General features: G+C 41.3%; 1 protein-coding gene across 1 annotated transcript in view; it reads right to left on the reverse strand.

The window, feature by feature from the left end:
- Positions 1-22,609, reverse strand: part of LOC306932711 (HHIP-like protein 1) — a 34,791-nt gene extending 12,182 nt beyond the window's left edge. Inside the window, exons 1-5 of the mRNA XM_079514613.1 lie at positions 21,407-22,609; positions 3,087-3,366; positions 2,459-2,738; positions 1,939-2,064; positions 1,431-1,574 (exon numbers count right to left, since the gene is read on the reverse strand). Of these exons, the coding sequence (XP_079370739.1) occupies positions 1,431-1,574; positions 1,939-2,064; positions 2,459-2,738; positions 3,087-3,366; positions 21,407-21,715 (1,139 nt within the window). The 5' untranslated portion in view covers positions 21,716-22,609. The remainder of the gene's footprint in view (positions 1-1,430; positions 1,575-1,938; positions 2,065-2,458; positions 2,739-3,086; positions 3,367-21,406) is intronic.
- Between the last annotated feature and the right edge of the window lie 497 nt (positions 22,610-23,106).

Here is a 23,106-nt window from a genome sequence, read left to right on the forward strand (position 1 = left end):
TGTGTACACTTCAAGATGATTCATCCTTGCACATACTATAGCTATATACATCTATACACACACACACACACACACACACACACACACACACACACACACACACACACACACACACACACACACACACACACACACACACACACACACACACACACACGTGCACCAACTGTACCAGTGTTGTTATGGTCCTGCAATCCATTAAGTGTACTGTATGTTGTATCTTGTAGTATAAAGGCCATACATGTCATGTATGCATGTGTTGAGAATTGAGTCATAGCGCTTACCAACACTGTAAAAGACTAACGATGGCCTGAAGTCTCTTAAACCAGAGGTCCAAACATTGCGTGCATACAATGCACAAACACATCACATTATCTGTCAGGATCTCATATGTCATAGCTTCTATTTCTGGCAATTTCAAGGGACCCAGTCCCTTCCTTCCTAATACGAATACATGTTTGTTAGATTATTTGTGTTTGTTTTTTAGGGGCAAAGCCAACAAATACCCTTTGAATTGGTGTGTAAACGGTTTGATTAAACCAAACTATACTTAGATGAGGGGTCCCCCAAGGCTTTATATTAGGTTTGCTACTTTTTCCCCTCAGCACCAATTCTCTTCACTGAAAATAGCTCACAACAATCACTATTCTTGCAGACTGTTGGTGTTCACCCCAGCATAGGGATGCAAGGGTTCATGTGGTTAAGTGAATGTGACACCCAACCAACCATAAAACGCTACCAGTACAAGCTGAACTGAACATCAACCATAATTATGATGTCATTCTCTACCCCATCATTGCTGATGTAAATGGGTCTGACATCCACCCACGACTTTCCATATTAAAGAGTTTATGGCATTTAGTAGTCTGTAAATGTAATTAATTCCCTCCAGTGAACAGGATAGTACACTACACACACAAACTACAAGTTGCCACTGTATTATGCATTCAGTCTTATAAATGCAGATGGAAATTGTTCAGTGAATTGGATTTGACACCCTCCCACATAAAACATTAAGCTTGGAGTCCTTCCTAATGGTAGGACAGTATACCAAAGCATATGATATCACATGTCCATCTGAAATATGAAATTTGAAATTTCCTTATGTATTGGTGTATGTTCAAACTTGGCAGATATCATCATACTATAATCATCATCATCATCATCATCATCATCATCATCATCATCATCATACTATAATAATATAATTATATATATATATAATGTGATATAATATAATATGTATAATGATAAATGTGAAAACGCACCCAGGGCGCAGTACCCCCCGTGAAGTATTTCACAACGGGTAAGGGCTAGTATCATTAACAATTGGGTGGATTGTCGTTGCAGAGGAGGTCTAATTATTTCGGTTCAAATGTAATTTTCTTTTTCATGGGAGCAATACATACAACTTATTTAACAGTACGTACTTGTTCTGAGAGTTTCCAAACTTTCCAAAGGGATCACCGGCACGTCCGCCATCACCGATAAAGACGTACAAATAGCCATCATGTCCAAAGATAAGCTGTCCCCCGTTGTGATTGGATGCTGGCTCCACCACTTCCAAGAGTGTTCTAAACAGAAAGATGGGCTCATAGGTTTTGTTCTCATTGCACACACAACACAGACACGTGATTAGCTACTTAATGCATGCACACATACAGTACCCAGACATACAGTCATATGGAAACACATGCACTGTATGCAATGTAGACACATCTAAACACACGCACGCACGCACGCACGCACGCACCATCAGTTGTACTATTAAATTCTAAATCTAAAAATATTGGACCCTTTTCTTATTTACCAAGAAAATTGTCCACAACTTCAGTGTGATAAATTCTACTAGGCATTTGGTGTGTCCTGTACACAAACATAGACACAACTCTCTCTCTCTTCATTCTATTCCCATGTATTCTCTGTACCTCCCTTTACCTCTCAGAGGAGTGGTCCAGTTGGTTGTCATCATGGGCTGACAGCATGAACTCACTGATGCGAATCCTCTCCTCCTTCTTCACAGATACAGAGTAGTACACGTAGGCCTTTCTGACCGTGGAAAGCCTATACAGGCAAAGAAGCAGTTTCAGTAGTAGTCAAAAGTCAAAGCCATATTTCACTTTGGTTTGCTGTTGGGCTGCCTACAACTACTGATGATCTTTTTAGCGATTATTCTATCGATTGCGTTTTCAAGTAATCGAAAAAGCGTTTTTCATAAATTATTTAAAGATTTGTATATTTTGTTATAATGGACTAAATGTATTAGTCTGATTCGCGACTTATGCCCTGTTTTATACTTTATAGTGTCACTCGTGGCACATTGAGCTTTGTGTGTTTTGGAATTCAATCTATTGAATCAATTAGTTTGTTTAACTGTTGCACCCCTAGTTTGCTGACTCTACTTTTCCTAATCATAGTCAACATGGGTGGTCAGAGTCAGAAAGCACAGAACATAAACCTGGGATGCAGGGCTATGCAGAGAAACCCCCTCTCGTCCCCAGCCCAGGGTGAGGTGAGGACCGCACGGGTAAGGTTGAGAAATGGCCGGTCAATCCTGGAGCCATTGGCGAGATACACCCACACGTAGCCCAGCTGTTCCGCCACAAAGAAGCGGTGGGTCCCGTCATCGGCGTGAATCATGGCCACGGGGTTGCGGAGCCCGTTGGCAATCTCTTCTAGGCACAGCTCCAGGCAGCCGTCAGAGTCTTCCACTACTGAGCCCAGGTTCGCATTTAATTCTGGGAAGAAATGGGGTGGAATACAGAGATGAGGGTTGTGTCACTTGACTTGTTTGTGTTTGTGCAAGACAGACACAACAGACATGAAATCAGATATAGAGTTGAGGGATAAAGTTGTACTGTATGTGGGTGTATTTACCAATTAAGCCCCATTTTTGTTTCAGAAATGTTCCGAAATAACCTGTCTATAAGCTCACAGCTTGTTGATCCTCTATATTTTCACTATTTACAAGGAGAACATTTGGAAATCTTTGGGAAGTGTGGTTAAGGCAGCCAGACAAACAGAAAAAAGGTACATTCCCATTGGCAATTAGCACTATTTGTGTTTTCATACATAATATCCCCTACCTGCATTCGACAGTACATTAGGGTAGCAGTATTGATTGTCCTTCAGCTCCAGGAAGTCACAGAACCTCCCACGATCATCTTCTATGCCCACAGTCACATTGGAAATCCGGGCCAAGGTTCCAGGCCCCATGCCCCCGATGCCTTCCAGCAGCACACTAAGGGTATTGCGGCACTGTTGCCAATAGTCTGAACAGTAGTCACCACACAGCCCTGGGAGCACCCGCATGGGTGTGTTTGCGTCCTCTGCATCGTAGAGATGGGCTGCATATGGTGAACACTCCTGAAGGGGGTTAAAAAAAACAACATTTGACTTCGCATAGTATTGCATAACTATATCTGTAGAATGAACACTGCACAATAATGACACACATTTAGATCAAATAAAAGTAAACCTAAACGACACAAAACAAAAAACAGTATGTATTATTCACACTTGCTTCTATTGTGAAGGGAAACATTTTTTTTGCTAACTTCCCCCCACACATTCACTGAGTGGTCAACCTTGTCTAGGTTGAGAGCTGCAAGGTTTTACTGTACACTGTACATATTGGGTAGGCACGTGGCTTCCCAGGAACATAACACATGCCTTAATAAAATATGCATACTGTATTGTATACCTACGGTATAACTAAAACATACGTAAACCAAACCACTCTTTCCTCCGCTTCAGAGAAAACGAATAGAAAGTAAACACAGACCTATACTCAGTATCTATTAAGTGGTTGCCATACGCAACCACTTAATGTCTCCCACTGTTGGTCAGCTGACAGGGCCAGGCTATAACCAGCCAATGTCTTAAAATGCAGCCAGATTTCAAAGGAACTCAAGAAGGTCCAGTCAGTTATTAAGTCAGAGCCACACGGTGCACACCCAGCATGGCCTGCACAGGCAGGCACGACACTCAAACCATCATGACCAAGAAATGGAGTCATAGCAAGAGAATCAGAATGAAGTTACATTATGGCTTTTATTTCATCTCAGGGATGTCTTGTTTTATATATATATATATATATATATTCCCTGACGGTGACGGAGACACGAACACGACGCTGACGCGCCCGGTGGAGCCCCGGCGTAACACACTAAAACACTAAGGTGCAGCCAGGGAGCCCTTTGTGCTTGTCATACAACTGATTTTGAAGATATATTTTTCATGAATTATTGTTATTATTATTATTATTATTACATATAGAGAAATCTCATGTAATGGCGTAATAATGACATCATCATGATGAGTCAGCAAAGCCCACTTACAGCGATAATGATGAAAAATATCTGAAGGTCATCCCACAGCTAGGTATTTCTGGTGGGTAATTTGTCAGAACTGGTTTGTGCATGGCCTCAAAATGCCTTGATGTCAAAGCATATTTAGCTACTGTATAGTAACTTAAATGGATGGTTTCTATTTGCGTATGAGGACAGACTGAGACAACCACAATGACATATGGCAGACATCCGGCTGTTATGTTGGATCCCAATTTAGCCATTAGCTTGCTGCAAATTTACTGTAGATCAACTTGGTACACACTGCTTTTGCTCAGCAGCACTTTGGCAATATTGGGCAATGTCAATAATAATGGTGTTAAAATCAAATGAATAATGGTTTGAATATTGTCTTTATCTTTATCTAACTTTCTAGCTATTTTGCCAAACTGCATCCAATTCATTAGTAACTGTAATAGTCAAAAGTGCACATGTAATAATAATAATGGATTTTATTTATAACGCACTTTCCATTCGTTAGAAACTCAAAGTGCTACAGTGAGCAAATGCAAAAGAATAACAATAAAAACATAAGAAGCATTACACCATTATTGCATTATTGTATTATTGCAGTAGCAGAATTTTTCTATTTTTTTTAACCACTTAGAATACAATAGAATAGGAATCACTCCATTGCTGTGTTTTTTGTCACATTACAGCTCTAATTTCGCTTATCCCTAAACTTCTTTGCCTTTTTTTTTTTTTTTTTTACTATTTTGAAAAACATATCAAAATTGTTCAACTAGCCAATCTACATCAACACGTTGTGATCTTGTACTGTAGATATTTGAATAATCAAAAAAAAAATTCCAAAATATTCAAAAAGGCAAAGGAGTTTATAGGGATAATGGGTTTAGCACGGACAGAAATAGGGCCCATATAATATAAATGCACATAGGTGAAATTCATCCTCCCCAACTAGGAGCAGTGAGAAGCCATTCTATGGCGCTCGGGGAGCAATTCGGGGTTAAGAGTCTTGGTCAGGGACAAACATCAACACATTGCTGACCTGGCCTGAAATCGTACCTGGGACAACCAGGGGCTCTGGCTCCCCAGGCAGGCTCATTAACCACTCAGCTAACCCCAGCATCCAAATCCTGGGGGGAACAAAAACTGCAGATACAAGCCTACAACTCGCCCACTCGGCTTGTAGATCGCACATAGACGTGGATAGCTAGGCTGGTGCCATTTCTAGGCTGAACCACTGATGAGGTGTGTGTGGTGTAGCATGCTTTGATGTAGCCATAATGTCAATGGTAAACAGTGCCTTTGACTCTTTGAAATGAGGCCTGTGATTTTCAGTACTGTTGAAGCGAGACTGTAAGCAATAGAGGGCAGCTAAGATTAGGTGTGTGTGTGTGTGTGTGTGTGTGTGTGTGTGTGTGTGTGTGTGTGTGTGTGTGTGTGTGTGTGTGTGTGTGTGTGTGTGTGTGTGTGTGTGTGTGTGTGTGTGTGTGTGTGTGTGTGTGTGTGTGTGTGTGTGTGTGTGTGTGTGTGTGTGTGTGTGTGTGTGTGCACGTGCTCAAGAGAGAGAAGGACGGAGAGAGACCTGTACGTGTGCTGGAAATGACCCACAAGGCTTTGCATGAGTGGAGAAAACTGTACTTATACTAAAACACACCAAGCTCAAGCTTAGGACTTGCAGTGAGTTTGTAATAAATGCCAGTTGGTCACAACAGCGTTGCCGCCTCTCCGGGCATCTTCTTCTATAATGCATCTGATCGAAATGCATTTTCTTTGCAATGTATGTAGTAATACTGTTAACAGTGTACACTGCAGAGTCTGACCCGTGTATAGTCGTAGACCTGGGGTCTTCAAGGTTTTTCAGGCCAATGACCCCTTAGTTGAGAGAGAGAAGCAGCTGACCCCCACTACATTTTGTATAAAATTGTGTTGCAGATTAAACTTTTTCATAGATGTAATAGATAGTCGACATATTTGACAGCACTGTCATTGTGTTGTGTTGGATTCATGTGTATTTAGTTAACCACTACAATACATAGGCCTACATACTTCAATATATAGAATAATGTTCTCAAACTTAACCTGCAAATTATGAATTAAGCTATGTATGAATCACTTTGACCAGAAATTGGTGGTCTAATGAATTCGCCAAAGAAAAAGTGACATTGTGAGTCTAACATAGTAACAAGACATCTTAAAAAAGAGAGCACTTAAGTTCTACAACCACCTAAAAGAAAGCGACCTAGATGCACTCCATAACAAGGCACTCACACACAGCGAAAATCTAGAGAGATGCCCCCTCAGCCAGCTGGCCCTGGAACTCCGGGCACAAACACAAACAGAGCCACGAGATAGAAAACCCATTGGACTTAACCAAATTATAAAACAGCAAAAGGAAAACTACCTGACACATTGGAAAGAAGCAACACAAAAGCAGAGTAAACTAGAATGATATCTGGCCCTAAACAGAGAATACGCAGTGGCAGAATACCTGAGCACCGTGACCGACCCAAAACAAAGAAAAATCCTAACTAGGTACAGACTCAGTGAGCACAGTATTGCGATCGAGAAAGGCCGTCATAGGCAGACCTGGGGCCTGTTCCACGAAACTTGGATTAACTAATCCAGGATTTAGGCCAAAACCAGACTTTTTAAATCCTGGTCTTTACAGCCTGGTTTATTCCGTTCCACTAAAGCCAAGCGAGGCTTAGAATGGGCGGATTTATCGAGCCAGGATCATAAAGCCTGGCTGAATGCAGAGCCTGGCTTTTTGTTTCTAGACCCATTCGGTGGAACACAGATTTACTGATCCTTCTTCTTCATGGGGTATTATGGCAGTTTGCATCCTTAACACTCCCAACGCGGATCGCGTATCAATACGTTATCAATTAATCAAACGTCGGGTGCGGATCACGTATCAATACGTTTCAATCACTTTTTTATAGCATACTTTCATTCATCTTTTTACCCACCCGGACAATGAAGAACCATCGCCCTATCATTGCTGCTTAGTCCCGCTCACGTGATCAGAAAAAAAAACCAAAAAAAAAAAACCCCTCCCCTCCTGAAAACAGGAGGGCGGACCGCTTTACGTGTATAAACCAGTGTAGAATGGCTGCGCCCATGCCGATGTAGCCCGTGTATGAAAAGAATCAAATTTCACCTAACCTCGCCTCACCAGGCTTTCCTCCACCTATTGGCTTTTATACTCGATTCCCCCCTCCCCTCCTGTTTCTCCTGCAGGAGGAGAGGTCTACCGTTGGTGGATCACGTATCGCCATGCAGAGCCGTCATAATCGGAGATCGCTCAGACGTGTGATTGTAACGCTTTTTTATTCATTATAATTGTAGTGATAAGACCGCAATGAACGCGTCGGGGACGTAATCGACCCGGGTGTAATGTATAACGAACTTTTCCGCGACCTAAACCGTGGTGTTGTCATCTGTGGAAGTCATTTTTTCCTTCTCGTCGACATCACAGCCGGGTGACGCTTTTTTCCCCCTCCATCGCCCCCAAGCTGCATGCCCATAGCCTGGCTTGGCCAGCCTCATAGCGGGGATTCACTGAAGATTCTTCCCCGGAGGAAACATCAGTGAACCCTCGCTATGAGTCTGGCCGTGCCAGGCTAGCATGCCCAGGCATGTTCCCCTACACTAGCTTGAAAAACAAAATCAGCTGATGACAACGCGTCTCACCGTGTTATACTATAGTTCTGAACCGAACGGTGGAATGGGACTTTTTATAGCCGTACGGATCAAGACTTTTGCTGCCCAATGTGCCCATGACCCCCCCCCAATGTTACTGCGATCAAAACAATGAAAGCAGTGAGATAGATTAGGCGAGGCGGCAATCATCATCAAAAAGAAAGCATAGTTATGAAGGTTTATAGTCAGACATTGACAGGCAGATATAACAATAAACACAATAAATATGCTATACATCCTATACATCGAATGAAAGCCCTGAATGTGTACTTTTACGAGGAAAATAGTAAACATTGATCCCATGTACAGTTTGTCATAAATTGGATACTGGGTGGATGCACATTGCGCCCACCAGATATAACTGCAGAGAAGACATGGACCCGAACTCAATATTCACAAAATAAGGCCTATAGCGACATATAAATACTATATACCGTATGAAACAGAAGACTCTCTGCTTTCATAAGGAAAAAAATTGTACTGTAATAATAAAAAAATCACACCCCTGTGAAGTGAGCAGTGCAACTCTACTTCTCTACTTATTCACTACAGCTCGCTATATACGGACTGAGGCAGAAAGTCATGTAAACCTTTTATTTACAGTTTGGTCTGTAAACTTCTACTGTAATAATAAAAATCACACCCCTGTGAAGTGAGCGTTGCAACTGTTCTGTACTTATTCACTACAGCTCGCTATATACGGACTGAGACAGAAAGTCATGTAAACCTTTTATTTACAGTTTGGTCTGTAAACTTCTACTGTAATAATAAAAATCACACCCCTGTGAAGTGAGCGGTGCAACTGTTCTTTATAGTTGCGCGGTGCATATATGTAGTGAATAAGTAGAGAAGTAGAGTTGCACTGCTCACTTCACAGGGGTGTGATTTTTTTATTATTACAGTACAATTTTTTTCCTTATGAAAGCAGAGAGTCTTCTGTTTCATACGGTATATAGTATTTATATGTCGCTATAGGCCTTATTTTGTGAATATTGAGGAGTTCACGTCCATGTCTTCTCTGAAGTTATCTGGTGGGCACAAGCTGCATTCAATAACCAATTACTGTCTAACTGTAGATGGGATCAATGTTTACTGTTTTCCTCGTAAAAGTACACATTCAGGGCTTTCATTCGGTGTATAGGATGTATAGGATATTTATTGGGTTCAATTTTATATCTGCCTGTCAATGTCTCTGACTTTAAACCATCCATAACTCTGCTCGCTGTTCAAGATAACCACTTCCAGGCAAATGCAGGTGTTGCAAAAAGGTCAATATCTCCAGAATGGAACATGGTAAAATCAAAATGTATTTTTTTAATTGAAGTGGACAAGTTCAGCTTTCTTTTGATGTAGGCGTGTGATTCTCGCTATAAGAGAACATTTTACTGTGGGCCCCCGAACAAGGCCTTTGTGCAATGTTAAATGGCAGCAACATCCAAATAGGCCTGTTGAGATCTTCCAGCAATCAAAGTGTTAATAGTTGCATTACTGCCCCTTCTGTATATTTCAGTATCATTACTAATCTATTAAAGACTTACTGATACAAGGACTTAAGCTTCTAAAATAAATACTGCTGCTGTAATTAAAGAGAGAACATACTCTCAATAGTGGATAGACTGAATGATTAACTACCCCAAAAAATTATTAACTTAAAACAGAATTCTTAATATTGTAAGCATAATGATATTGTCGCATTGTGATATTTGGCCATAACTCCCTCCTCTGAGGGGGCCAGACTGGTGAACTGTGGGTCAAGGGTTCAATAGTGGGTGAAACGTTACAATGGTAATATGTTGTAAAACAATGAGTAATGGTAATATTTAGTGGTTTTCACCTTTACAAAAAATATAATATAATATAATATAATATAATATAATATAATATAATATAATATAATATAATATAATATAATATAATATAATATAATATAATATAATATAATATAATATAATATAATATAATATAATATAATATAATATAATATAATAATTATTCTTAACCGTGCACTTGCACGACAGCAAACCTATTCTGGGGAACATTCACCAAAAGCAGCTGATCTACAAGCTCACATAAGGCAACATAAACCCATAATAATTGAATAAGTGTGGAAAACATCATTGGTTTGTGATCAGTTTGACTGCTTAATGAACAGTAAAGACATCAGGATTAGGTTAAACCTGGCTGTTAGCCTGGTCCGGAGCAGGCTAAGTCCAAAGCATTAGTTTCCATGGTAACTAATGTAGCATCACTTTCATGAAACCGAATCAAGCCTCAACATATCCAGGTTAACTGGTTAAATTAATCTGGCAAGATTAACCAGTTTTCATGAAACCGGTTAATCGCTGATCCAGGATATATTAAACCAGGATATCTGTTAAATCTCGGCTTAATCTCTAATCCAAGTTTCGTGGAACGGGCCCCTGTATCCCGAGAGAAGACAGACTATGCACCCACTGCACACAAAATGAAGTAGAAACCGAGCTACACTTCCTAACCATCTGTCCATTGTACCAAGACATCAGAGACACATACTTCACACAGATTACAACCACACACAGAGATTTTGAAAACATGACCAATGACAAAAAACTCCCATATCTGCTGGGCGAAGTACAACAATGTGCAAACACAGCAGCAAGATTTGTGAGTTGCTGTGATAGGAGAAGGATATCAAACGGAACACAACCACCCTAAAGACTAATCATTGTGTATATTCCTGCACTATACCTGCATCCAGTGATCTTGGTACAATATAGAAATTGATCTATTGAAGATTTTGACGTTCAAATGTACATATTTTTTGTTTTGATTGTATTGATGTATTGTTGTATTGTGCTTTCTGCTTTGGCAATGTAAACGTATGTTTTCTCATGCCAATAAAGCCCTTTGAATTGAATTGAATTGAATTGAATTGAATTGAATTGAATTGAATTGAATTGAATTGAATTGAATTGAATTGAATTGAATTGAATTGTTAGGGACATGGAAGCACAGCATGGGGCAGGGAAGACAGCCTGGCCTCTATGGGAAACCGCCTTATTGGATCAGACCAAAGACAAAAGCTGGCAAAGACAAACGCGTCTGTGCCAGTTTGACCTTTTGAAGATTGTGTTTTTTGGAATACATGGGGGCGGTGACCACCAGCGGGCGGAACACGATGTCTGTTCCTGCAGTGATTATGGTTTTGGAATGCCATTGCGGACAATCAAAGAGAGATGAACTCTTTCCTAATACAGAACAAATGAGAGCATAGCACTCGTTTATTTGAGTTGATAAACCCCTGTGGTGTTAGCTTGGATGTATTAAACTCTAGATGAGGTATAGAAAAATGGTAGCCCATTCATTACATATACATCTGGTCGCAGCACAGAGAGAATTAAAGGCATGTTGACAGGTACAGTATGTAGCGCAGCTCTGCCAACGTAAGCTCAAAGTACAAAGCAGGTTGTTGTTATTGTTATTTCCACACCAGAGCAGACCATACACTGAGCAGATTATTTATATCACCATTCATCCAGTGACTTTGATTTAGCTGTTTAAACGATGCATTCCCACATGCAACAGATCAGGGCCTTTTTCCCAATTCACAATGTAGCATAGGCTAGTTAGTATGTAGTCTTAATTGTGTCCCCATATGACCCTTGCCAGTACACTGAGACTGAGTACAGGACAACTTTTGTTCTGATTGAGAGGACTTCATTTTGGCTTATGTGGTCACAGGGAAGAGTAAATACACCTAACAACTGACAGCTGTTTTATAACAATGGATTCACCACAACCAAATGTACTGTCACTAGTAGGCTACTTACTGCACACGGTTCAGCAGAGACACACAAAGAACAGTTAACTACACTGAGGAGAATACCATCGCTGTTGGGCAAACACCTGGTACTGTATGTCCAAAACCATTAGCTTTCAGGGAATGGAAAGAGAAAATGTGTTCCAAAGAATCCAATGTAGTTAGTAATAAGCCACTCTTGTTAATCATTGGTCGAATCAAATATTTAAAATCCCAAAGACAGAATAAACCACTTCATTGTGTGACATTCTCGTACAACACAAAAAGTTGAATTATGGAGACTCTTCCTGACAGCAATGATTATATTTTCTGTGTCTTCATACCACATTGTTAACATACCACTGTGTTAGTGATATTTGATGAGACCATGTGCAAGTGTAACGCCCGGGATTTGAACTCGGGTCTCCTGCATCAAAGTCCAATATCTATGGAACAGGGGAGATATTAGACTTTTGACGCCATCAGGCAGATGCTCTGAACCACTGCTACACTCACCCCCCTTTTGACCTCCTCCGGGTCACAGCACCAATGTAACGCCCGGGATTCGAACTTGGTTCTCCCGTGTCAAAATCCAATATCTTAACCACTAGACCAAAGGGATATCCCTATGGACCAGGGGAGATATTAGACTTTTGAGGCCATCAGGCAGAGGTTCTGAGCCACTCTGCTACACAAGGATAATTTCATTATATTTGTACACTCGAAGAAGTTCTAAGGCTGTCACGATTACAATTCTAAGTTGGTAATTAATTGTCACACAAATAATTGCGATTAATGATTTCATTGTGTTTGGAACATATGAATACAATTTTCATTTCTGTTTGTTTTTTAGGCTTCATAATCACAACTTGCACATGGCACTTATGAGAAATAATGACTTAAGAAAAACTGACACATTTAATACTTTTATAAAAGAAATAGGGTAAATATGGCGTAAATAGCTGATCTACAAGCTTGTAGATCTGCTATTTCTGCTATGTTTGGGAAATGTTTGAAAATGTATTGAACATTTTTCAACATGGAAACGATTATGATGACAATGCAAAATGATTGCGATTATCTGAAATAGTTGTGATTAGGCGATTATGTAATAATATTATTACATAATCGCCTAAGAAGTGAAGTCCTAGAATCCATAAATTATAGAAATCACACTACTGTGTCCATGCTGTCGTGCTTTGTTTTAAGCCAAATTTGGAGAAGATCGGGATGGTAACCAGATGAAGCTGTGCAAAATGTGTAGACCAGCATTACATCCCAGAAGCACACATGGTGAGAATTAAACATACGCATGCATGCACGCACGCACGCACGCACGCACGCACGCACGCACGCACGCACGCACGCACGCACACACACACACACACACACACACACACACGCACACACACACTATTATTGCATTTGTTGGCTAATTTGCTGGTAAGGCTGTGAGCGTATGGACACATCTGTATTCTGTATACACGTTATACTGGCTTTAAAATCTGGCAGTGTGGCTATAAGCAGTAAACCTGTCAGGTCTAGAAGTGTGCTTCATGACGTGGCATTTGGAAACCTGTGTGAGATGATTTAAGGGAAGGTAACTTGAGGACTTTTATGACTTTAAAAGGAAAACTATACGCACAATAAACAAAGTGGTTGGTGGACAGAAGTAGACATTTCATGGGTCATAATAACTTGAACAGTTTGAAAACCACTTTATAACTAGAAAAAGTGCCCTTCTGGGCACAGGTCTCCACCAGGAGGATAGGAGTGTGTGATGTTTGGCAAAATGTTTCTAAAAGTAATATAATCATGTTTTTTTTTTCAAACTTATACAGTGTGATTTTTTTTTCAAGTACTATTTTATTACTCAGCTTTGTTGAATACTACATTCTGATTGGTCAATAAAGGCATTCTGCGGCCTGTTATTTCCAGATAGCATTGTACAGTATATACTGTATGTATACATTTCACATTATACATGATGTTTTCCTGAAGATTTCCAAACGGGGAGTGGCCGGGGCACACAAACTATGCTATGCACAAATTGCACATTATTTTAAGCTGTATATTTCATCTTTGAGTAAAATGATGATTTCACTGTTGCTAATCATCACCATTTGATTGGTGATATTGACACCTTCATTGAGCTTCCCATTGCCATTGAATGTTCGCCTATTATGACATGCCCAGAATAGGGAGGGACGCTGGGGTTTTAGTCCAGTAATAATGTAATTTGACCTCTAACTAATTGCAAAAAAACCAAACTCAACTGATTTTGCATTAGTTTTGCATAAAAACACTCATTGGGCTAAATTTGGCCATAGCAACTTGCCCAAATGTGCTGACATCATCGCATTTTGGCAAGTTGCTATGGCCAAATTTAGCCCAATGAGTTTTTATGCAAAACTAATGCTTGGAATGGATTCAGCATCATGAAAACCCCCTAGTTTGATATGTCACATGCTACTTAAAGCATAAGGAAATTTAGAAAATATTGCCATATAATAGGATGTCAATGGTGGCCATACTGTACAGGCCATTTTCAACACTTTCCCCTCAGACAAGTCCAGGGAACTTTTTTTCTGTTATTCAGGATATATTGAAGATGCAAAATCAGTTTGGTTTTTTTGCAATTAGTTAGAGGTTGATCCTGTATTTTCCATAGATTTCCTGGACTATTTGTGAGGTTGACAATAGCATCTCTGCCTCGTCTCCCATGTTCACATCCCAGTCCTTTTCCAGATGGCTCAACGTGTTAACTGTGGGGCTTCTTGGTTTAACTCCATGACTCAACAAAGAGTCAACAGAAAATACCTCAGAGAGGAGAGAGAAAAGGGAGTCTACCCTAACTGACCCGCAGAATGAGGTAAAGTGTCATAGAAAGAACACTTTTTAAAAAGAGATGAAGAAAACGAGAAAAGGAGAAGATTCCCTACAGAGTAGACCACATCATTAAAACAAATGGGCAGTAAAGTGAGACCGTGTACAATAAGTAGACAGAGAAGAAAGGGAGAAAGAGAGAAGGAGAATATGCCACATGTTCACACACTCACTACTCACATTCAGACCACTATGTAGTGAGTTTGCCATTTTGTAGTGAGAATTATTATAGCCTATAATATGGTACGTTACGTTTTAATTGATAAAAAATGCTGATCACTAGTCCTCTACATTGACCAGTCAACACCCTATGCTATGCCTAAATTGCCTATATAATGAGTAGAACCAGTGTGGGTCAATTATTTCATACACAGCCACAAGATTTTCTAACAAGCCGAAATCACCACAGATGTATTTCTTTGGGGGGGCGAATATATATATTTTTTGAGGGGCGCTAGCCCCTCCTATATACAGGTTTAATGTTTGTTTTTAGTTCAATGTTTGTTTTAAAAACGCCATTGACAATGAAGGGAGAATCTACGTCATCTTGTCTCTAACAAAACATTAAATGTCATTAACAATACAGAGAATGTAATGTTTGTTTTGACACTGTTTGTTTTACATCACCATTACATCACCTAATCATAGCAACATGAGTTAGACTTAGACTTTAATATAGCGCCCCTCACTTCACACAGGTGTGATTTATTTGTCTTTTGACTCCTTCAGGTTACATTCTTGAATGTAAGCTGCTATCTCTCTCTCTCTCTCTCTCTCTCTCTCTCTCTCTCTCTCTCTCTGTCAGTATCATATCTCTTGGGACCAGAAGAGGAAGTGGATGTTTTGGTTGGTCAGTCGACTTGGTGGCGATGACAAGCCTTCTTCTGTCTTACTAGCGAACGCACACACGCACGCACCCACGCACGCACGCACGCACGCACGCACGCACGCACACACACACACACACACACCTCCCATGTCTCCTTGATATCAGCGCCAGGGAGATCCAGCAGTGCAGCTCAAACAGAGGCCTCAGTGTGGTGGGTTTACCCAGGATAAGTAGCTTGGCAGTGGGATAAGTTGAACTAGGGGCCTCCTCTCTCTCTCAGACCACTGACAACAATTTACAAACTGCAGTGGGATTTCTGGAATCAGAGGGTTTTACTGCTGGTGTTGGCTTAAAGTTTGAAACAAAGTATATTACTACTTTAAAGTAAAATGGGGAGATGCAAACATGTTATATTGTGGTGACTGATATTATGAATAAGCATCACTGGCAAGTTCTTTTCTCCCCACTATTTTCTAATGCCTAGCTAGGTTCTTACCCACATTAACCCTGGCTTCCCTATTTATGGCATGTATTTATAGGCAAAACATTTTCAAAATAAAAAAATAAGACATAAATGGCAAAAGGTCAAACCATGCAAGCTTTCAGCACAGTTTGTGAGTCACAAATTTGTTATTTGGGCCCCTGGCTGAAAACTAACTACACTATTAGAAATTGTAACTTCAGTAAAGTATATCGTTACTGTCTGGCAGAAACCTCTTATCTCCATATTTTTACTTTTTGTGTTTTTGGAAAATGAATTTAAAAACAGGTGGCTAGCGCACATCCAGTCCCTTGCTGGTGCTGGACAAAAGTCCTGATGAAGGCCACCTATACGGCCTGTGTGCGGACTTTCTTTCCTCTCTGTTTGGAAAATTAATGCCCTACTTGATCATACTACAGCATCACATAAAAGCATCAAAACACAAGTAGCAGATCTGATACTTTTTTTCATTTAGCTTTTTATTGAATTTTAATTGAATTGAATTTTAATCTTGAAAAGTTAAAATCTTTACTCACTCAGAAAAAATTTGCAATGTCTTTAAATAAGCATAGTAGACTATACTGAATACGGTCACCAAATCACCGCTTTTCAGTCATTATTGTCTCCACCAGGCCGAAGGCATGGGGAGAGAGTATGTTTGTCTCCACCAGGCCGAAGGCTTGGGGAGAGAGTATGTTTGTCTCCACCAGGCCGAAGGCATGGGGAGAGAGTATGTTTGTCTCCACCAGGCCGAAGGCATGGGGAGAGAGTATGTTTGTCTCCACCAGGCCGAAGGCATGGGGAGAGAGTATGTTTGTCTCCACCAGGCCGAAGGCATGGGGAGAGAGTATGTTTAGTTGTCTCCACCAGGCCGAAGGCATGGGGAGAGAGTATGTTTGTCTCCACCAGGCCGAAGGCATGGGGAGAGAGTATGTTTGTCTCCACCAGGCCGAAGGCATGGGGAGAGAGTATGTTTGTCTCCACCAGGCCGAAGGCATGGGGAGAGAGTATGTTTAGTTGTCTCCACCAGGCCGAAGGCATGGGGAGAGAGTATGTTTGTCTCCACCAGGCCGAAGGCATGGGGAGAGAGTATGTTTGTCTCCTCCAGGCCGAAGGCATGGGGAGAGAGTATGTTTTGCACTCCGTCCATGTGTGAGTCCGTCCGTCCGTGTGTGTGTGTGTGCGTCCGTCCGTCTGTTACCAGCTAATCTCCGGCACCGTTAACCCGCACACTCCCTGGATGCCAACGATGAACCTCTGCCCCAAATCTTCCAGAACGCGTTATAGCGCCACCAGGAGTCCGACTTTTGAAAAACACATTTTTTTTATATTACTCCTCCAGATTCTGTTCAAAAATCCCGCAAATCGTTACACACTATCTCTATAGTCATGTGTTCAAGATGGATCTGTCCAATATTTCATATTCCATCCTAATTGGTTAACATTGGCTTTCAAAGTTTGCAGGATTGGCCCGCTTTGAACAAAAAGCCTCAAATCATGAACGCAGCGTGCAATTTACGTGAAATCTTTCACAGACTTTCCTACTAGGCTGAGGAATATATCCCACGCTTTTCACATTGGCCTGTTATAGCGCCACCAACAGGTGGATTTTTGCAAAAACATTTTTGGAACAAAATGCCTCAAATCATCCAATTGCCATCCAAGGCGTATAGGAAGCAATGGCACCCTTTTTACATTGGCCTATTATAGCGCCACCAGGAAGCCACAACCTGACCTGCCCTGGTGGAACCTGTCCCCCGAGGGGCACTTTATTTGTTTGCAGTGTTTTGGACTCGAGTGTGACTGGCAGTTTTATGTCTTCTGTTAGTGGCAGCACTGTTATTTAACCCAACGTACAGTCAGCCCTCCTTGGAAAGAACTAGCCTACTGTAGGTTATAATCACCACAATGACACAACCCTATATTTAAATGAAGGGAAGGGATATGTCAGTGTCTCATAGTGCATGATTTGAATCTATGTTGTGGATTCTTACACAAGTTTATTTGTCCATATTATTTTTAGGCTAGTGCATCATTTGCCCAGAATGTGAGTTGAGTTTACGACGCCAATATTGAATCTTTGAAAGTTATTGCACAGTATTGAACATCTGCATATGCTTATTTCAGAATACTGATTTTACAAACACTAATGCTTCTATGTAACTAGTGTGTAGTTAGCGTTTGTTGTTTAGTCTAATGAGTAGCTGAAGTATGTTTGTCTACTAAACAAATGTGTTCAGGATCAGGGAGGCTGAGAGTGGTCTGATTTCTACTTAGTTGTGAAACGGTATCATGCACCAAAAATGTGCATCCTTACAATGCTTCACAGTGCAGCATGTTGTCAGTTGTTGGTCGACTACTTTAAGAATAAATCAGTCATTATTGTCTCCACCAGGCCGAAGCCATGGGAAGAGAGTATGTTTTGCACTCTGTCCGTCCGTCCGTCCGTGTGTGTGTGTGTGTGTGTGTGTGTGTGTGTGTGTGTGTGTGTGTGTGTGTGTGTGTGTGTGTGCGTGTGTGCGTGCGTGTGTGCGTGCGTGCGTGCGTGCGTGCGTGCGTGCGTGCGTTAACCCGGTCGATGCAAATTTTGCACACACACTCCCTGGATGCCAATGATGAACCTCTGCCCCAAATTTTCCAGAACAGCCTGTTATAGCGACACCATGAGGCCGACTTTTGTAAAACACATTTTTTTATATTACTTTCTGTTCAAAAAAAATCCCGCAAATCGTTACACAGTATCTCTATAGTCATGTGCTCAAGACGGATCTGTCCGATATTTCATATTCCATCCTATTTGGCTAACATTGGCTTTCAAAGTTTGCAGGATTGGCCCGTTTTGAACAAAAAACCTCAAATCATGAACGCAGCGTGCAATTTACTTGAAATCTTTCACATACTTTCCTACTAGGCCGAGGAATATATCCCACCCTTTTCACATTGGTCTGTTATAGCGCCACCAACAGGTGGATTTTTGCAAAACACATTTTTGGAACAAAATGCCTCAAATCATCCAATTGCCATCCAAGGTGTAAGAAGAAATGGCATCCTTTTCACTTTGGCCTATTATAGCGCCACCAGGAGGCCACAACCTGACCTGCCCTGGTGGAGACCTGTGCCCAGACTCCGAGAGGCACTTTATCTAGTTCCTTGTGAATTACATCTGGAATACCAGTAGCATATTGCTGAAGGCCTTGTATGATACTTAACGTAAATAATTTAGTGTTCTTTGGATTTTCATTAGATCACCAACACGTGCCTTAGTCTCAGTTGGCAATCTATTATAGGATTGCCAACTTGTTTGGAATTTGGTTTAAGTACAGATAGAAGCAGATTGTTTAAATAGGAGGTCAGCGTTGGTACAGCACATAGGATAACAACCTTGTTCTCCCACATGGGAGTCTAAACAACCACCAGACAGCCAGGATTTAATCCCCCTCTGACTATGGGTTGTGTGTTTTTGTCTCAAGAATGTTGACTCTTAACACATGGTGGAGAGGATATGGCTATTTAATTAAATAAACATCTCATAGGAGTATTAGGCGTTTGTTTAATGCAATGTCTAAGCTATTGACAGGATGTTGTTGCCCTGCATTACTTTTTTTGTATTTCCCCCTGTTTTATAATTGAGTCTCAAACATATGGAGCATCACATTGGTTGTCCCACACTTATTCACCCTCGGTCACATATGCAGTTGCCCTCAATCTAGTCTTGCATATAGCCAGACAACTATTTCACAATCTCTGAATGCTATATAGAGTCTAGAACTACCGAAATCCGAGTAAGGAAGCTGCCATTTCCGTTCACGAAGATATATTTTAAAATATCTTTAGAGCTTATTTTTTATTTCTTTTTCTGCTAAGCAACAAGCTATATATAGATGATTTCTATTTATATTAGGATAAATGTGTGCGACTGTAAAGACGAAATGGAAGTGGGGAGGAGGCTCCACTTCCGCTTTATATTTGACTCATGACAGCTCTTCCGTTGCTCCAGACTGTATGATGAAAGCATTTGGAAATTGCCAGAGGCAACAGTCTGGTAACGCAAGACTACCTATCTAACACTTACACCCTCAGTAGTTTAATCTAGAATGTATTTTTAAGCAGAACGCAACTCACTCTTTCATGCTACTGTACATGCTCAGCACAGGTCACCACCAGCTCTACTGCAGCATGTTGGTGATCACTCCCTCACTCCTAACTCCCTCCGCCTCCCCAGCCTCCTGCTGTATAGTAGCCTTTAGGTCAGGTTAGGTCAGCCTGTTAATTGTGTGGATTTATGTGGATTATATCATGTTTAATATATGTGGATGTTTAGGGTATGTCCCATGAAGGGTTCAAATGTTCAATGTAGTGTGTCAGAGAAATGTGTGTGGGAGGGGGGGGGGGGGGGGAGAACATTCCCTGGCCGAAGTACAAACCACATCATTAAAACAAATGTGCAGTAAAGTGAGACAGTGTACAATAGACATATACAGTAGACATATGAGAGAAAAATAAGTAGAATGCCACGTGTTCACAACCTTCCTCTTAAACGGGCGTGCAAAATCATTCACTATAGGCTATAGTCCAGTGAGTTAAGGTACTGTTGTCCAAATGCATAGTGAAAATAATTGTTATAGCCTATGTAGTGGACTCATCATACACCAGCTGACATTGATGTGATTTTTCATCTTGCCGATTAACTCACTATGTAATCCTGTAAATGGAACACCCTATAAAGTAAGTTGGAACTAGTGAATCCCATACTGAATATATCCCATACTGAATAGACAGGGTCTTAACTAATGGAACATTCAGCACTCAAAGTGAAACCGCATCGATTATAAACAATTTTAGTCTTTCATCTTCGGTTTCAGCAAGCCAAAATAAACGTAACTTCTTCTGAAGTATGCTCTCCACTATAGTTTTTTATAATATCATGTCAGTTGCTGCTGTTGGATGAAAACATCAACTACCTACCTAGCTGAATGTCTGCCTGTCTGTTTGTCTCTCTCTCTGTCTTTGTCTATCTGTCAGTATCATCTCTTGTGGACAGAAGAGGAAGAGGATGTTTTGGTTGGTCAGTCGACTTGGGGGCGACAAGCACTCTTCTGTCATGTCAATGTAACTCTGTATCTTTAGGCTCAGCTTCAGGGGGTTTGAGAACTCAGTCTGTGTCATGCTGGTGCAGATCGGGAGCATCACAGGAGCAGAGCCACAACTCAAAATACAATACAATACAATATAATTGCAATACATAGTTTATCTTGATGAAAGCAATATAGCATGATATTCAATTGGATTGGCTGACGGTTGTCAATTAGATTGTTGTTCAAGTACGTCAATTAATTTGAGAAACGACCAATCGTATCGCTCTCATATTTGTATACTCTCTCACACTCAAACTCAAAGGTGTGTGTATGTCTTACCTGACATAGGATGCTGCGAATGTACTTGCCACAGATGGTGAAGCCAGAGTAGTCAAAGTTGTCCATGATGGCGTAGAACTTGTTCGATATCACTTCGTCCTGTTCTTGACTGCAGCATCCGAATTTGGTGTACTCTTTACAGAAGACAAGTGGCTCTGGCGGTTGGAACGGAGGCTTGTAGTCCAGACACTGGGGGTGAGAGCTCCCCCACCAGGCCTGGAGGAGCAGCAGCAGGAGGTGTAGGAGGAGGTAAGGGGAAGAGGTGCTCTCCTGAATGAGCCAGGGTGTCGTGCTGCTCCTCGGGGTCATGGTGTAGACGGAGTTTGATGCAGAGGATGCTATAGTCTTAGAGAGGTGCTCATGCAGAAAGCTCAGCACACGTAGGCAGACGGAAGAAGGTTTTGAGACACACCTATTCCAAAGCTTTTTCGAGAATAGGCTCAAAACACACAACTAGGACATGGGAGGTTAGAAGTCGGTGCCTCAGATATTGCAGGATTTCATATTCAATAATATTGTCTATGTTGCCATAGCATTCCCGCCACTGCTAAATGTAGGGATTGGCTTAGTGGAGTGTGTGGGCGTGTGCATATGGATGTATGCATGAGTCCATATGTGCATGTGTAAGACACACAGACCTAACTTTACACCTGCCTGTAGAGTGGGCAGATACATACTGTAGCCATAATAGTATTCAGGTTATCTACATACCTACAGTCCTTTTGGTTTGTGTGAAGAAAATAAGTACTATAGATCTATGATGGTGAACCTATTAAGCGAGATATAAAGGCAGGAAGCAAACACAAAGGTGTGTTCAGACTGATGTCTGGCAGCATCAATATCTCAAAGTCCATTTCCAAACTTTTGCAAGGTCAGGCAGTTAAACTTAGCTTGTAATATCCATTTCATGGCTACTTCTCAAACTGTACTTGGCAGAATTCAGGCAAAACTTCCTTCCCTCCCCCCCAACAAAAAGGAAAGAAAAAAGCAACCACTTTGTTGAACGGAAGTCCACTTTGTCAGAGAGGAAGAACCACAAACAGAACCAGATTTCTTTGTAAGTCCCAAGTAGTTTGAAGTTTCACCTTCCACAGCTGCTGTTGAATGTTTACTTCCAACGTTTGTGCCCTTTGGAGAGTCTCAGTGTGTTTGCTCTGGACATGTGCTTGCTGGCTCCAAGGGACAAGACCCATGCATGCAGAGGGAGAGAGTGAAATAGTGAGAAAGATTCAGAGAGAGGAGCTCTTTCATTCAGCCACGCTGCAACTTCAACTCTCAGATCCCTCCCCCTTTGCTTCTTTCCTCTCCTCTTCTCTCTCTCTCTCTCTCTCCTCTTTGCTTCCATGCACTCCCACAAAGATACGTGCATTCCTTCACATAACGCGCGTCTCATGCCCTGAAGTTACAGCTTTCTCTCCCCCTCTCCTCTTTTTCCTGCGCCCCTGCAGCATTCCCAGACCTCTCTGCCCCTCATTCTGTGATTTCCAGACAGACATATTCACTCTGCTGTGTGTGTGTGTGTGTGTGTGTGTGTGTGCGTGTGTGTGTGCGTGTGCGTGTGCGTGTGCGTGTGTGTGTGTGTGCGTGTGCGTGCGTGCGTGCGTGCGTGCGTGCGTGCGTGTGTGTGTGTGTGTGTGTGTGTGTGTGTGTGTGTGTGTGTGTGTGTGTGTGTGTGTGTGTGTGTGTGCGGTCAAATGAAC

The sequence above is a fragment of the Electrona antarctica genome (genome assembly GCF_951216825.1).
Source record: "Electrona antarctica genome assembly, chromosome: 11".
In the NCBI taxonomy this organism is placed as follows: Eukaryota; Metazoa; Chordata; class Actinopteri; order Myctophiformes; family Myctophidae; genus Electrona; species Electrona antarctica.